Source organism: Chiloscyllium plagiosum, unplaced genomic scaffold, assembly GCF_037043375.1.
Source record: "Chiloscyllium plagiosum isolate Xiang-an unplaced genomic scaffold, Cpla_swu_hap1 HiC_scaffold_22, whole genome shotgun sequence".
NCBI lineage: Eukaryota > Metazoa > Chordata > Chondrichthyes > Orectolobiformes > Hemiscylliidae > Chiloscyllium > Chiloscyllium plagiosum.
The window spans coordinates 7,663,103-7,680,435 of NW_028270160.1; the positions used below are offsets into that span (position 1 = coordinate 7,663,103).

General features: G+C 44.0%; 1 protein-coding gene across 2 annotated transcripts in view; it reads left to right on the forward strand.

Annotated features, from left to right (window-relative positions):
* The first annotated feature begins 2,530 nt into the window (after nt 1–2,530).
* The window catches only part of sufu (suppressor of fused homolog (Drosophila)), a 110,272-nt gene continuing 95,469 nt past the window's right edge, over nt 2,531–17,333 (forward strand). For both annotated transcript variants that reach the window (XM_043713060.2, XM_043713061.2), the window contains exons 1-2: nt 2,531–2,826; nt 13,071–13,205. In XM_043713060.2, the coding sequence (XP_043568995.2) occupies nt 2,690–2,826; nt 13,071–13,205 (272 nt within the window). In that variant the 5' untranslated portion in view covers nt 2,531–2,689. The remainder of the gene's footprint in view (nt 2,827–13,070; nt 13,206–17,333) is intronic.

Below are 17,333 nucleotides of genomic sequence, written 5' to 3' on the forward strand. Positions count from 1 at the left end.
TGACCTTATCCATACCCCTCATAATATTATGAACCTCTATAGGGTCACCTCTCAATCATCAGTAAAAAAAAGTCCCAGCCTATACAGCCTCTCCTTATAGCTTAAACCTCCATTGCTGGTAAATCTCTTCTGAACTTTCTCTCGCTTAACAATATCCTTCCAATAACAGGAAGACCAGAACTGGACATAGTACCTGTACGCCTGAAGAGGCCTCACCAACATCCTGTACAACCTTAATAACATCCCAACTCCTATACTCAAAGGTCTGAGCAATGTAGGTAAGCATGCTAAATGCGTTTTTTAAAACAAATATTTTTATTGAAAACCTTTTAAAATCTTTTACAAAATACTTATACACAAACAAAAGAATAACACCATCAAAACAGAAAAAAAGGCAGTACAAAAAAGCCATAACACAGTACTATTGTTAATAAACTACCTATGATTCTACCAGAACAAATATATCTACTTAACTTAAACTAAACTACAAACATATTAAACAAATACTAACTTAAACTAAATTCAAATAACTTAAATTAAATAATATCTCACTTCTTTATTCCATCTCACTCAATACACCTCCACTGAGGCTTCCATCCCTGGGAGCACCATCTACAGTACCCGTATTCTCTTTCCCCCAGTCTCCTCCTGGGGGCCCACAGGTACCCATACTGATACCACAGCTATACCACGACCCTAATTAATACTGCTAAAAAGGGCCACCACGCCTTGTAAAAGCTAAATGCATTTTTAACCATCCTATCTATATGTGATGCAAACTTCAAAGAATTATGTACATGAAGTGGAGGTACTGGTGTTGGACTGGGGTGGATAAACTAAAGAATATATACAGACTAACCTCAACTTTAATGCATTGTCTGAGCTGAGATGCCTTTTTTTCATAAAATCTGAAATTATCTCCGGAGTTTGACTTTAAAGATGTTCCGAGATTTACATATTAGTGAATCAAAACCTGCAACCTATTCTAAAAGACAAAAGATATAACAGCAATCTATCAATATATCGCATCAGTGTATGACACTATGATCTTTTGCAATAAATTCTGTCTCCTATGATCATACTCCACCAGCTACCTGATGAAGGAGCAGCGCTGTGAAAGTTTGTACTTCCAAACAAACCTGTTGGACCTTATCCTGGAGTCGTGTGATTTTTAACTCTGTACATGAACCACTAGGTCTCTGTTCTACAGCACTACCCAAGGCCCTACTTTTTGCACAGTGAGAGCCAAGGGACATTGAGAGGGGTGGGTTTGGCAATAAGAGGGCAGTTGACAGGGCAAGGGGGGGGGGGAGGGAGACAAAAGACAGTGTGAAAGGGGACAGTTTGCAGCACAGCCAGGACAATTAGTTGTGATAAGTGGCCAGTTGGCAGTGTGAGAGGGCAGTCAGTAGCTGCAGCAGCACAGGAGGGGCAATTGGCAGTGTGAGGGAACAGTGTGGGGGGGTCAGTTGGCAGTGTGAGGGGAGCAGTTGGTAATGTGAGGGGAGGACAATGTGAAGGGAGCAGTTAGCAGTGTGAGGGGAGGACATTGTGAAGTGGGGGGCAGTTGGCAGTGTGAGGGGAGGACAGTAAAGGGGCAGTTGGCAGTGTGAGGGGAGGGCAGTGAAGGGGCAGTTGGCAGTGTTAGGGGAGGGCATTTGGCAGTGTGTGTAGGGCAGTGAAGGGGCAGTTGGCAGTGTGAGTGTAGGGCAGTGAAGGGGCAGTTGGCAGTGTGAGGGGAGGGCAGTGAAGGGGCAGTTGGCAGTGTGAGTGTAGGGCAGTGAAGGGGCAGTTGGCAGTGTGAGGGGAGGGCAGTGAAGGGGCAGTTGGCAGTGAGTGTAGGGCAGTGAAGGGGCAGTTGGCAGTGTGAGGGGAGGGCAGTGAAAGGGCAGTTGGCAGTGTGAGTGTAGGGCAGTGAAGGGGCAGTTGGCAGTGAGTGTAGGGCAGTGAAGGGGCAGTTGGCAGTGTGAGGGGAGGGCAGTGAAAGGGCAGTTGGCAGTGTGAGTGTAGGGCAGTGAAGGGGCAGTTGGCAGTGAGTGTAGGGCAGTGAAGGGGCAGTTGGCAGTGTGGGGGAGGGGCAGCTGGCTGTGAGTGTAGGGCAGTGAAGGGGCAGTTGGCAGTGTGGGGGAGGGGCAGTTGGCAGTGAGTGTAGGGCAGTGAAGGGGCAGTTGGCAGTGTGGGGGAGGGGCAGTTGGCAGTGAGTGTAGGGCAGTGAAGGGGCAGTTGGCAGTGTGAGGGGAGGGCAGTGAAGGGGCAGTTGGCAGTGTGGGGGAGGGCAGTGAAAGGGCAGTTGGCAGTGTGAGTGTGGGGCAGTGAAGGGGCAGTTGGCAGTGAGTGTAGGGCAGTGAAGGGGCAGTTGGCAGTGTGGGGGAGGGGCAGTTGGCAGTGAGTGTAGGGCAGTGAAGGGGCAGTTGGCAGTGTGGGGGAGGGGCAGTTGGCAGCGCGAGCGGGTGGCGGTTACGGAGCGAATCAGAGCGAGCGCGGGCGGAGGGGGGGTGAGTGGGAGTGGGGGAGGGGGAGAGCGTGGACGCTCCGGACGAAGTGGATACGGAGTTAATGCTTCGCTTGGGCCGAGTGCGGTAGACGCCCAAATTCCACAGACAGACAGGATCGACCCTCGGGACGAGGGACACTCGCAGCATTCCCGGTCGCGAAGCCTGTAAACCGGCGCCGGGATATAGCTGAGTCAATGGAGGAGTTGCGGCCTAGCGGCCCCGGCATTGCGGCGCTCCTGCCCCCGGGCTTGCACGCTATCTATCAGGAATGCAGACGACTTTACTCGGACCAGCCGAACCCGCTGCAGGTCACCGCCATCGTAAAGTACTGGTAAGTCCCCGCCTCCTTCACCCACTCTTCACCAGTTGGTCTCCAGCCCGTTTCCCGAGGCCCCATGTCTGAGAAGGATTAACTTACTTTAAAAACCGTTTCATTTCGGAAATGTAAACGCACACTTTTTATTCGAAGTTTGCCTCCTTCACTTTGTTTGAAAAAGTTTGTGGCAGCTTCGAAAATGAAGTTTTCATTATTTTGTGTTTTGATGATGGGGGTGGGGGCTGTACTGTTTACCTTTTACAGACTCAATATTTTGCAGAAAATGCTATTTGAGTAATCATCTATTGAACATCTTTGAAAACAACTGGATCCACGGCAGGGCTTTAAAGCAAACTATAAATAAACAACGGCAATTTTAAACATAAGAATTTGAAGCTTGCTATGCACGTTGTTGTGGAAGAACTTTTGTTTGTCGTACTGAGTTCATTTCAACGTGAAATAGTCTTATGAAGTCGGTACGAACAGGGGTAGTCGATTTAATCCTTTCTAGTCATTTTTTCCACAACAAAAACGGTAGTCAGCAAACCTTTTTATCATCAGCACTCGGGCCAATCCAATCATTTTTTCTAATTCCAAAAAAACTATGCTTTGAGAATTTTCAGCTTGAATTGATAAAACTGTTAGTAACTTTGCTGCAATTCTTTTAAACGTGAAAAATACATAGCCCAAAATTTAACTTGTTTAAGAGTATTTGACTATACTTTTTAACTATGTGTGATAGAAATATTGAATCCATTCACAGCCGACTAAGAATGAATTAAGATTTCATAAAAGTTGACTTTGAATTTTAAACTGCCATGTATTTTCATTGACTTGTTCAAATGTTGTTTAAGTACCAATTTATGCTATGTTATCATAAAATAGTTGTTCCGTGCTGCTGCATAACATTCAACACTTGTGAATTTGATCAGGGGAGAAGTTTTGATTCATTTCAGTAGCTTTGCATCTAATGCAGGTTCACTTGTGGTTTTATGTTTGGGACATAGCTCCCTAGGCAGGTCAAGGATGGTGCATCCATTGATGGCATTTAATTTTGAATTTTAGTGTTTCCATATGCTAAGATATCCTACACAGCATTCTGTAATTTTGGGTAATCTTGTCTTTTTATACTAGGCTATGAATATATTCAGAAAACATTGGGAAGTTTGATTACTTTGGAAAATCACTGAATATATACAAGGAAATTGTGATGAATGATTCTAACTTCTAACCTCTTTGTACACAAATCTACCTAAATTTGTTTCTGTCTGATTTTCCTTTTATTGTTGGTTTCTGCATTGTCTTTATCTTTAGTGACCTTTCTCTTACTTCAAGGCCTAGCATGAGCACCTAACTAACAGACAAAGAGTTTTTGTTAGGGTAGCATAGATCATGAATTCTGTTAGATGTTATGGAAAGTTTTATGATGGGGGGAAAAAAATGACTGCATAGTTAATCGTGGGGAAGAAATTTGTAGACTTCCACAAAGTCCCTGGTGAATGTAACTTTCTCAAGTCCCTCCTTCCTTTTCCAATTTCAAATTCAGTGGGATGTCTGTTATTAATTTCCAAGACACACGCAATATGGGACCAACACTCACTTTAGTTATTTTCTTTTCATAAGATCTATAGAATCTGTTGTAATCTACGTTTATATTTCTAGCTAGTTTTCTCTAGAAATCCTTTTTACGAATTACTTTTTAAGTTTTCTTATGTTCTGTCCAGTCTTTTGGCATGCCATCCATATTTGCATAAGTTAATGATTTTTCACGTTTTGTTTAATTATAAGTGGTGGGTGTCCTCTTGTAATTTTTCTTTCTTGGTTGAATGTACCTATTCTTTGTATTCTGAAATACCCTGTTAAATGTCTGCAACTGCATTTGTTTTGAGTACATCCTTATTCTGTGTTTGTTAGTTCATTTTAGACTGGTTCTTCTTTCATTCCCTTATTTAAGTTTGAAATGCTGCTCTTGGACTTGCTCTTCTCTCCCTTAAACTGAGTGCAAAATTCAATCATGTTATGATCACTGGTACCATGTGGATCCCTTCCTACAAGGCCAATAATTAATTCTATCTCATTGAACAATATCAGGTCAAGAACAGTTTGCTCTCTGATTTGCTCAAGAACGTGCTGTTCTCAAAAAAAAACTAACCTGCAAACACTCTCTGAACTCCCTCTTTAGCTTATCTGATTTGTTAATTGTGTGTAATTTTGGTTTCCTTTCTGAACAAGGATGTCTACTGAGGGAGTGCAAAGGAGATTTACCAGACTGATTCCTGCGGGGGAGAGGCTGGATTATTTGGAACTGTATTCACTGGAGTTTAGACGAATGAGGGGATCTCACATAAACCTATGAAATTCTAATAGGAGTAGACAGTTTAGATGCAGGAAAGATGTTCTTGATAATTGTATAGTTCAAAACCAGGGGTCACAGTTGAAAGGGTAGGCTTTTTAGAACTCAGATGAGGAGAACTTTCTTCATCTAGAGAGTGTTGAGCCTGTGGAATTCTTTACCATAGGAAACTGTGCAGGCCTTTCAAGAAAGATGTAGATAATGTTCGTAGGATGAAAGGGAGTATGGAGAGAAAATGAGAACTGGGTAACGAGTTCAATGATCATATTGAATGATGGAGCAGGCTTGAAGGGGTGAATGGCTTGCGTCATAGAGATGTGCAACACGGAAACAGACCCTTTGGTCCAACTCATCCATGCCAACCAGATATCCCAACCCAATCTATTCCCACCTGCCAGTACCCGGCCCTCCAAACCCTTCCTATTCATATACCCATCTAGATGCCTTTTAAATGTTTAAAATCACACAACACCAAGTGATAGTCCAACAGGTTTAATTGGAAGGACACTAGCTTTCGGAGCGCCACTCCTTCATCAGGTGGTTGTGGAGGACACAATTGTAAGGCACAGAATTTATAGCAAAAATTTACAGTGTGATGTAACTGAAATTATACATTGAAAAATACTTTGATTGTCTGTTGAGTCTTTCATCTGATCAAATACCATGATAGTTTCACTTCTTTAATGTGTAAATGACAAAACTTTTTTAAAAAATTCTCAGGTTAACTTAATATTTGGTGTTAGCTAGACAATATGTTGAAGGTGTTAGCCCCCTGTGTTCTCTGTCTATGCCATGGTGTAACTCTGCAGAGTTACATTGTACTTTGCTCAAAACCTGCATGAATTCATGTAAAACTCTGTTCTCACTTTTTAGATTAGAATCAATCTAAACATCATGAGATGATAGGTCGGCTGGGGTTAGTGAGACCTGTGATTTTTGGGTAGGAGGTAGAATCGGGTGGTGCGGGGTTCCCGAACTATGAGGTTGGAATCTGTGGGTGGGAGATCCCCTGAGGTGATGAGGTTGTGTATGGTCTGGGAAATGATGGTTTGCTGTTGGGGGTTGAGGTCATGGTCAAGGGAGTCAGTGTGCCAAACTACCACTGCACTCCCTTTGTCCACTGGTTTGATGGTGAGGTTGGGGTTGGAGCGAAGGGAGTCGAGGGCTTCGCGTTGTGAGGACCAGAGTTTGGAGTGGGTGAGGCAGTTGGACAGGTTGAGGAGGTCGATGTCACGGCAGCAGTTTGAAATGAAGAGGTCAAGGGTAGGTGTCCAAGTGGATGGGTGTGTTGGAGGTAGGAGAAGGGGTCCTCAGTGGGTAGGTGGGTGAGTGGATGTCTTATTTAAAAAGTAGGCACGGAGACAGAGATGGCGGAAGAAACGTTCAAGATTGCAGTATGTGTCGAACTCACTCATTAATCTGGAATCGTAGAGGGATAAAGGTGAAGCCTTTACTGAGGACTAAATGGTTGTCCTCAGTGAGGGGGAGATCTGGGGGAAATGGTGAAGCCACGTCAGGGAATGGTGCTGGGACCTGGCGTGGGACTGGAGTTGGAGGTGGGATAGCATCTGGGACCTGGACTGGGGCTGGGTTTCGAGGTGGGGGTGGAGCAGTGGGCATGGTTATGGGGTCAGTTGTGACATGCCCAAAGGTGGTGACGCTGGCGTGGTTATGGGGTCAGTAGTGACCTCCCGACAGAGGTGATGCCTTTTTGTTTGAGTCCACTTCAGTATTGGCTGAAAACACCAAAGTAAATATTTGATGTGAGTATAATTTTTGCAGGAGGCTTTCTGTTCATACGGATAATTTGAGGTTATGAATATGGAATCATCAAAAATTAACTTGAGCCTACTTTTGACAATTTGTAAAATTGCCAAGAAACTGCTTTTCACACACACTTTCATGTTAGTCTTAAAAGAACACAAACCTTTCACTAAGTTGAATAAGTTTATGGTTTTAGTATTGTATTTGTAAAGTTAAAGTTTTGTTGCTAAATTAGAAAAATAAGGATGCATAATTAATGAAGCTCTGGTGGAAAATAGATCACTGTCTTTTAAGGGGAGGCGATGGTCGAGTGGTATCATTGCTAGACAATTAATCCAGAAACTCAGCTAATGTTCTGGGGACCTTTCCAGTCCCACTATGGCAATTATGGAATTTGAATTCAATATAAAATGTCTAGAATTAAGAATCTACTGATATAGAGATGCTGGTGTTGGACCAGGGTGTAGAAAGTTAAAAATCACACAACACTAGGTTATAGACCAATAGGTTTAATTGGAAGCACTAGCTTTCGAAGCACTGCTCCTTCGTCAGGTGGTTGTGGAGTATAAGATCGTAGGACACAGAATTTATAGCAAAAGTTTACAGTGTGATGTAACTGAAATTATACATTTAAAAAATACCTTGATTGTTTGTTAAGTCTCTCATCTGTTAGAATGATCATGTTAGTTTCACTTAATTTGTAAATCGCAAAACTCTTCTTTTAAAAGTTACATTCTCAAGTGAACTTTAACAATTGGTGTCAGCCCAGACAATATATTGGGTATTAGCACCCCTCTGTGTTGCTGTCTGTGCCATAATGTTTAGACTGATTCTAATCTAAAAAATGAATTAACAGAATCTTACATGGATTCATGAAGTTTTTGAGCAAAGTACAATGTAACTATGCAAGTACAAATTCACCCCACAAGATGACCATGAAACCATTGCGACTGTTGAAAAACCCATATGGCTCACTAATGTCCTTTAGGGAAAGAAATTGGCCATCCTTAACTTGTCTGGCCTGTATGTGACTCCAGAGCCACAGCAACCTAATTGTCTCTCAACTCCCATGAGAAATGGCTGAGCGAATGACGCAGTTGTATCAGTTGCTTTGAAGTTTTAGCGACGAAATGAAACTGGACTGACCACTTGGTATTGATCTCAGCACTGGAAAAGACAACGACAAAAATAGCCCTGTTGATCCTGCAAGTTCCTCCTTACCAACATCTGAGAGCATGTGCCATAATTGAGAAAGCTGTCACATAGATAGGTCAAGCAACTGCCAGACATAGTAATACTTATGGAATTGTACCTTACAGGCAATGTTCTAGACACCACCCTGGATATGTCCTGTCCCAGTGGTGCAGTGATATACAGTTGGGAGGGAGTTGCTGTGTGAGTCTTCAACATTGACTGCAGGCCCCATGAAGTCTCATGGCCTCTGGTTAAATATAGGGAAGGAAGCCTGCTGATTACCACGTACTGCCCTGCCTCAGCCCCTATGTTGAATAATACTGTGAAGAAGCACTGAGAGTTGCAAGGGCAAAAAGTACTTTGGGAATTTCAGTGTCCCAGTTGATCGAACTGGTCGAGTCCTAAAGGACATAGCTGCCATACTGGGTTGGCAGCAGGTGGGGAGGGAAACAACATACTTGACCTCATCCTTACCAATCTGCTGGCTGCACATGCATATGTTCATAACAGCATTGGGAAGTGACCACTACACAATAGACAATAGGTGCAGGAGTAGGCCTTGTGAAGATTAGGTCCTGCCTTCACTTTGAGAAATCTTTCCATCTCATTGTGTGGCTTTATCGCCCATGCAAACTTGAACAGATCTAGCAACTCAAGACTGGGCTTCCATGAGGAGATGTGGGCTCTCAACAGCAGCAAAATTGTACTCCTGCACAATTCACAACCTCTTGTCCTGGCATATCCCCCACTCAACCATTGCCATCAAGCCAAGGCAACTACCTGGTTTAGTGGAGTGTGCAGGAGGGCATGAGGCATACCTAAAAGTGAGGTGTCAACCTGATGAAGCTATCAAACAGGACTAGTGAATGGAAGTGGACAATTAAACAACTCCCAGGAGGAGGTGGCTCCACAAATATCCCCATCGTCAATGATGGAAGAGCCCAAAACAACTGTACAGAAGATAAGTCTTCAACATTCACAGTAATCTTCAACCAGAAGTGTCAAGTGGATGATTAAACAAATTGGTCCCCAGTAATATAGATATCAGCCTTTAGTCAATTTGATTCACTCCATGTGATTATTAACAAACATTTGGATATGCTGGATACTTCAAAAGTTATGAGCCCTAACTACATTCTGGCAGTAGTACTGAAGACATGTGCTCCAGAACTCTCAGCTCCCCTAGCTAAACACTTCCTGTACTGTAACAGCACTGGTGTCTACCTGACAATATGGAAAATTTGCTGTGTATTTCCTGTGTATTAAACAGGACAAATCCAACCAGGCTAATTACTGCCCCATCAGTCTACTCTCATCAGTAAATGTTGGAATGTGTCTTCAACAACGCTATCAAGCAGCGTCTACTCAGCAATAACCTACTCATTGATGCCCAGTTTGGGTTCCATCAGGGCCACTCCGCTCCTGATGTCATTACAGCCTTGGTTCAAACATAGACAAAAGCTCAGAATTCCAGAGATGAGGTGAGGGTGGCATCCCTTGATGTCAAAACCGCAATTAACTGAGTGTGGCATCAAGGAGCCCTAGCAAAACTCAAATCAGTAGGTATCGGGGCAAACTCTCTGCTGGTTGGAATCATGTTTGGCACATAGGAAGATAGTTGTGGTTGGTAGGGGTCAGTCATCTCAGCTCCAGGATATCTCTGCAGGAGTTCCTTAGCATAGTGTCCCAGGCCTAACCATCTTCAGCTGCTTCATCAATGACCTTCTTTCTGTCATAATGTCAGAAGTGTGGATATTTACTGCGCAATGTTCAGCATAATTTGTTGACTTCTCAAGATACTGAAGCAGTCCATGTTAAAATGCAACAACATATGGACACTCTCCAGGCTTATGCTGACAAGTGGCAAGTAACATTTGCAATACACAAATGGCAGGCAATGATCATCATTTAGAGACAATCTAGCCACCATCCCTTGACATTCAATAGTGTTACCATCACCGAATCCTCCATTATCAATATCCTTGGGGTTATCATTGGTCAGAACAGTGGCTACAAGAGCAGGTCAGAGGCGAGGAGTATTGCAACTCCTGAATCCCCAAAGTCTGTCCACCATTTACAGGCACTAGTCAGAGTGTGATGGAATACTCCCTACTTGCCTGGATGGGCGCAGCTCCAATCACACTCAAGAAGCTTGACACCATTCAGGACAAAGCAGCCCGCTTAATGACCACAGATCTATAAGCATCCACTCCCTTCACCACCAATGTTCAGTAGCAGCAGTCTGTACTATTTACAAAATGCAGTGCAGAAATTCTCCAAAGATCCTTTGATAGCACCTTCCAACCCCGCAACCACTTTATATTTAGAAGGTCAGCAGATATGTGGGAACACCACCACAACCAAGTTCCCCTCCAAGCCAGTCACCATGCTGACCTGGAAATATAACGTCGTTCTGTTACTGTTGCTGAGTCAATAAAGGAATTCCTTCCAAGGGCATTGTGGGTTAACCTACAGCATGCAAACTTTTAGTGGTTCAAGAAAGTTTTCACTACCACCTTCTTGCAGGCAACTAAGGATGGACAATAAATGCTGGTCGAACCAGCGAAGTCCACCCAAGTCCCATGAGTGATTTATTTTTTAAAAAACCCTTTAACATGACCAAGTATACTCTACTTCATGCTATCTATTGTCCCATATTCTTCAAATCATAGGGATAGAAATTATAGTCTTTTGCAGTTATACTGCAGTATAATGTAAATATAAATGACCATGAGAGTCAGATACAAAGAATAACAGTGGACCTGGGTTAGAAGAATTGTAAACCTGAAAATGTCGCCAGTTATCTAACAAAAGCAAAATGCCACTGAACATCTGTTGTGCAGAATCGCAATGAGAATAGGATACAGTAGTGGGCATTAAATATGTTTGAAGCAAGAATCTATCGGCTTTCACTAAGCAACAGCAATGTAGTTCAAATAGACAATTGACAGGATTTGGTTTTTGGGCTGAGGCTGCATCTGAATATTCTGCATTCACCAAAAAAAAATCAGTTTAATGTGATCATGTCAAACTTCTGTGACAGTACTGTTCCCAGACGCCCTCACCACCTGAAATTCTGCTACTTAAATTTTAAAGTTATTCAACTTTGATTGTTGAAGCGGTTTATGCTCACACCAAGTCTTATGATATCTTGTTCTATGACCTTTGAAGCCCACTAACTAATTTACCAGATACTATTTTAACTTATTTCTTGATCACTTATTTGGCCTGATTGAATTTAGGCCAGCAGATTTGGGAAAGGCTGTGGTTAATATAGCTGATTTATTAATGGAATACATTCTGAATCAGAACTGCAAAGTCTAATAGTCACAGTTAAATACATCTATAAGTTAGTGAGATACTGTGACTGGCATGAGAGGTTTTATACTAGACATGTAAGTGCCCTGTGAAGCCAAAACAATTGACCATCTCTTCCCTGCAATCTCCCTGTTCCACCAGCACTAAAAGATGTCTGGGAAATTTCTGTTCTGATTTTTGATTTTATATTGGCGTTTTATTAGGTGTTACTGGATTAAGAATTTATCCACATGAATCTGATTTTATTGTTGTTACTTTGTCCTATTATAGCTGTTATGCAAAAGAATCTCTTAAATTAAAGAGAGTCATGGAGATGTACAGCACAAAAACAGACTCTTCAGTCCAACTTGTCCTTGCTGCCCAGATATCCTAAATTAATATACTCCCATTTTGCCAGTACTCGGACCTCTAAACCCTTCCTATTCATATACCCATCCAGATGCCTTTTAAATGTTGTAATTGTACTCTCCTCCATCCCTTCCTCTGGCAGCTCATTCCATACATACACCACTCTGTGTGAAAACGTTGCCCTTCAGGTCCTTTTTAAATCTTTCCCCCCTCACCCACCACAGGAAAAAGACCATGTCTTAGTTACTCTCTCCATGCCCCTCGTGATTCTATAAACCTCAAAGGTCACCCCTCAGCCTCTGATGCTCCAGGGAAAAACAGCCCCAACCTATTCAGCCTCTCCCTTTAGCTCAAACCCTCGAACTCTGGCAAAATCCTTGTAAATCTTTTCTAAACCCTTTCAAGTTTCACAACAAGCTCCTTATAGGAGGGAGACCAGAATTGTACATAATATTTCAAAAGTGGTCTAACCAATATCCTATAGAGCCACAACATGACCTCCCTACTCCTATACTCAGTGCTCTGACCAATAAAATACCAAATGCCGCCTTCACTATCCAATCTACCTGCCCCTTCACTTTCAATGAGCTATGAACCTGCAGTTCAACGTTTCTTAGTTCAGCAACACTCCGCAGGACCTTACCATTAAATATGTAAGTCCTGCCCTGATTTGCCTTTCCAAAATGCAGCATCTCACATTTATCTAAATTAAGCTCCATCTGCTCATTGGGCCCATTTGATTAAGATCCCGTCATACTCTGACGTAACTTTTGCTGTCCATTACACTTCCAATTTGGTGTCATCTGCAAATTTAGGAACTATACCTCCTTTGTTCACATCCAAATCATTTATATAAATGACGAAAAGCATTGGACCTGGTACTGATCTTTGTGGCACACGACTGGTCACAGGCCTCCACTACCCCCTGTCTTCTATGCTTGAGCCAGTTCTGAATGCAAATGGCTAGTTCTCCCTGTATTCCATGTGATCTAACCTTATTTTTGAACCTGATTTTTTTTTCTCCTTCATGCACTTGACTGGAAGGTGCCACTAGGCTTTAATATACTGACTGAAATCATCTCAACAATATTTTAGTGACTTAAAAAAGTACAGTTTTAAAAAATTTGCTTGACTAAGCATAATCTTGCTTTAAATGTATCTTATCCATGCTCCCAAGCCAGGTTTTATTTATTTCTTAACTCCCCATGCCCTGCCTTCTCAAGCGCATTTGCAATCAATGAGTAAAATCCATTCTCAGTTCTCTTGTTTTTGCTCTCTGAAGGTTGGGAGGACCAGATCCACTGGACTACATCAGCATGTACAGAAATCCAGGGAGCCCAACACAGGATGTTCCAGAACACTGGCATTATGTCAGCTTTGGATTGAGTGACTTGTATGGTGACAATAGAGTCCATGAGTAAGTACCAGAAAATAAAAATCTCAAATACTGGCACTCCAAAATAAAGGAAAAGTTATTGACGGTTTGATCCAAATAATTGGTTCACTTTTGTGAATGTGGATTAATCTATTCACTATTCTAAGTATACTCTGTTTTTTAGCTAAGTGGTTACAATGAGTTAAAGTAGGGAAGTTTTTATTTGAATGCATTTCAGAAAAAAATCTGAAAAATAAACGCTATTTTTCAACTATATATATTTTAAAGATGTCCGTGAAATAAATTGACAAGAAATCAGTTTTTGTGTCAATAATGTATGTGCTGCATATCTCATATTTATGAAAGTTCTGAAGATTCATTCAGCATAGCGGATTGCTTAACCAAAATTATCAAGGGAAGAGACTTCAAATCTGATTTGTTGTTGATTAGGACACCTGAAACTAAATGTAATAGCATTAACTCCTTCAAGAATTGACCTATGGAAATGGGCTGAAAACTGTGTTGCTGGAAAAGCGCAGCAGGTCAGGCAGCATCCAAAGAGCAGGAGAATCGATGTTTCGGGCATAAGCCTTTCTTCAGGAATGAGGAAGGTGTGCCAAGCAGGCTAAGATAAAAGGTAGGGAGGAGGGACTTGGGGGAGGGGCGTGAGGAATAGGTGTAAGGAGGTTAAGGGGAGGGTGATAGGCCGGAGAGGGGGTGGGGGGCGGAGAGGTCAAGAAGGTGGTGCTGAGTCTGAGGGTTGGGACTGAGATAAGGTGGGGGGAGGGGAAATGAGGAAGTTGGAGAAATCTGCATTCATCCCTTGTGGTTGGAGGGTTCCTAGGCGGAAGATGAGGCGCTCTTCCTCCAGGCGTCATGTTGCCATGGTCTGGCGATGGAGGAGGCCAAGGACCTGCATGTCCTTGGCGGAGTGATAGGGGGAGTTAGTGTTCAGCCGTTAGGTTGGGTTGGTTGGTGCGGGGTCCCAGAGGTGTTCTCTGAAACGTTCCGCAAGTAGGCGGCCTGTCTCCCCAATGTAGAGGAGGCCACATTGGGTGCAGCGGATGCAGTAAATGATGTGTGTGGAGGTGCAGGTGAATTTGTGACGGATATGGAAGGATCCCTTGGAGGGAAGTGAAGGGGGAGGTGTGGGCGCAAGTTTTCTTGCGATTGCAGGGGAAGGTGCCGGGAGTGGAGGTTGGGTTGGTGGAGGGTGTGGACCTGACAAGGGAGTTGCGGAAGGAGTGGTCTTTCCGGAATGCTGATAGAGGAGGGAAATAAATCCTTGTGGTCTGTTTGAAGGTGGCGGAAATGACGAAGGATGATACGATGTATCTGGAGATTGGTGGGGTGGTAGATGAGGACCAGTGGGGTTCTGTCCTGGTGGCGATTGGAGGGGCGGGGTTCAAGGGCGGAGGAGCGGGAAGTGGAGGAGATGCAGTGGAGAGCATAGTCAACCACTGTCTGAGGGGAAATTGCGGTCTTTGAAGAAGTCCCTGTACACCTCCATCGCCCATCACAAAGGCCTCAAAGCCCTCCGCTTCTTCCTTTCCCGCCGAACCAACCAGTAACCTTCCACTGACACCCTCTTTCGACTGACTGAATTGGTCCTCACTCTGAACAACTTCTCTTTCCAATCCTCCCACTTCCTCCAAACCAAAGGATTAGCCATGCGCACCTGCATGGGCCCCAGCTATGCCTGCCTCTTCGTCGGATATGTGGAACAGTCCATCTTCCACAGCTACACTGGCACCACCCCCCACCTTTTCCTTCGCTACATCGATGACTGTATCGGTGCTACCTCGTGCTCCCATGAGGAGGTTGAACAGTTCATTCACTTTACTAACACCTTCCACCCCGACCTCAAATTTACCTGGACCGTCTCAGATTCCTCCCTCCCATTTCTATCTCAGGCAACTGACTCAACACTGACATTTACTATGAACCGACCGACTCCCACACTACCTAGATTACACCTCCTCCCACCCTGCCCCCTGTAAAAACGCCATCCCATATTCCCAATTCCTTCGCCTCTGCCGCATCTGCTCCCAGGAGGACCAATTCCAATACCAAATAACCCAGATGGCCTCCTTCTTCAAAGACTGCAATTTCCCTTCAGACGTGGTTGACTATGCTCTCCACTGCATCTCCTCCACTTCCCGCTCCTCTGCCCTTGAACCCGGCCCCTCCAATCGCCACCAAGACAGAACCCCACTGGTCCTCATCTACCACCCCACCAAACTCCAGATACATCGTATCATCCTTCGTCATTTCCGCCACCACCAAGGATATATTTCCCTCCCCTCCCCTATCAGCGTTCTGGATAAACCCCTCCCTCCACGACTCCCTCGTCAGGTCTACACCCCCACCAATCCAACCTCCACTCCCGGCACCTTCCCCTGCAACCACAAGAAATGCAAAACTTGAGCCCACACCGCCCCCCTCACTTCCCTCCAAGGCCCCAAGGGATCCTTCCATATCCGTCACAAATTCACCTGCACCTCCACACACATCATTTACTGCATCCTCTACATTGGGGAGACACGCCGCCTACACCTCTGGGACTCCCGCACCAACCAACCCAACCCAACGACTGAACACTTTAACTCCCCCTATCACTCCGCCAAGGACATGCAGGTCCTTGGCCTCCTCCATCGCCAGACCATGGCAACACGACGCCTGAAGGAAGAGCGCCTCATCTTTCGCCTAGGAACCCTCCAACCACAAGGGATGAATACAGACTTCTCCAACTTCCTAATTTCCCCTCCCCCCACCTTATCTCAGTCCCAACCCTCAGACTCAGCACCGCCTTCTTGACCTGCAATCTTCTTCCCGACCTCTCCGCCCCCACCCCCTCCCCGGCCTATCACCCTCCCCTTAACCTTCTTCCCAATGCCCCTCCCCCAAGTCCCTCCTCCCTACCTTTTAGCTTGGCACACCTTCCTCATTCCGGAAGAAGGGCTTATGCCGAAACGTCGATTCTCCTGCTCCTTGGATGCTGCCTGACCTGCTGTGTTTTTCCAGCAACACATTTTTCAGCTCTGATCTCCAGCATCTGCAGTCCTCACTTTCTCCAATGAAATGGTCAATGGTAAATGTGAACTCTAGAAACTCTTAAAAACAAATTAGCTGAGTCACCAAGTTTAACAAAGAATACCTGTACTAAGTGGACATCATGATAAGTGGAAGATAAAATCTTGGTATAGTTCCTGTATGTATGATTGAAAACTTGGTCAGATAAAGGGCTGCCTTTTTGACTGGTATACTTGTGTATTGATTGTGCTGGCTTTGAGCAGGTTCTTGTAATATAGGAAGGAACCACAATTGCATGATTTTATGTGTTTTTCTTCTCCTTGTTACCAACAAAAACCTACTTACATTATTTTTTTTCTTCACTGCATAAGAGTTTCATTCTTGCCAGAATAAGGTTTTGCAAGTTTTAGAGGTCATAGAATCCCTACAGTATGGAAGTAGGCCAGTCAGCCCATTGAGTCCACAATTACCCTTCGAAGAGCTTCCCACCCAGACCCAACCTCTTTCCCTCTACCTGTAACCCTGCATTTCCCATGGCTAATCCAGCTAACTTGTACATCCCTGGACACTATGAGCAATTTAACATGGCCAGTCCACCTAACCTGCACTGTGGGAGGAAACCAGAGCACCAGGAGGAAACCCATGCATACATGGAGAAAATGTACAAACTCTACACAGACAGTTGTCTGAGGGCGAAATTGAACCTGGGTCCTTGGTGCTGTGAGGCAGCATGCTAACCATTCCATTAACCATTGTTCTGTCAGATACTCTCAACTTTTTAAAGTCAAAGTTGTTTTAGTATGAAGGACTCTACAGCTGACTCCAATTCTATCCTAAATCATCAGATGCACATGTTTTCTAAGAGAAATCGTAGATTGACAGTCAGAATGGGTTTTTAAAATAAAAATCTGACTTCTAACATTTTCAGAAAAGTTTGATAGGTGGAGAAAACGGTGAAATAGCATGATAGTCAAGAATTGGAGAATCATACAGTACAGAAGAAGTCTTTTGGCCCATTGAGTCTAACACCAAAAATATACTACCACCTGTGCTAGTACTTTAGAGTTGAGGATCTGGAATCTGTGCTGCAGACATTTCTTCAGATCACGGAGGCTGAAAGTTACCTGAAGAATTTAC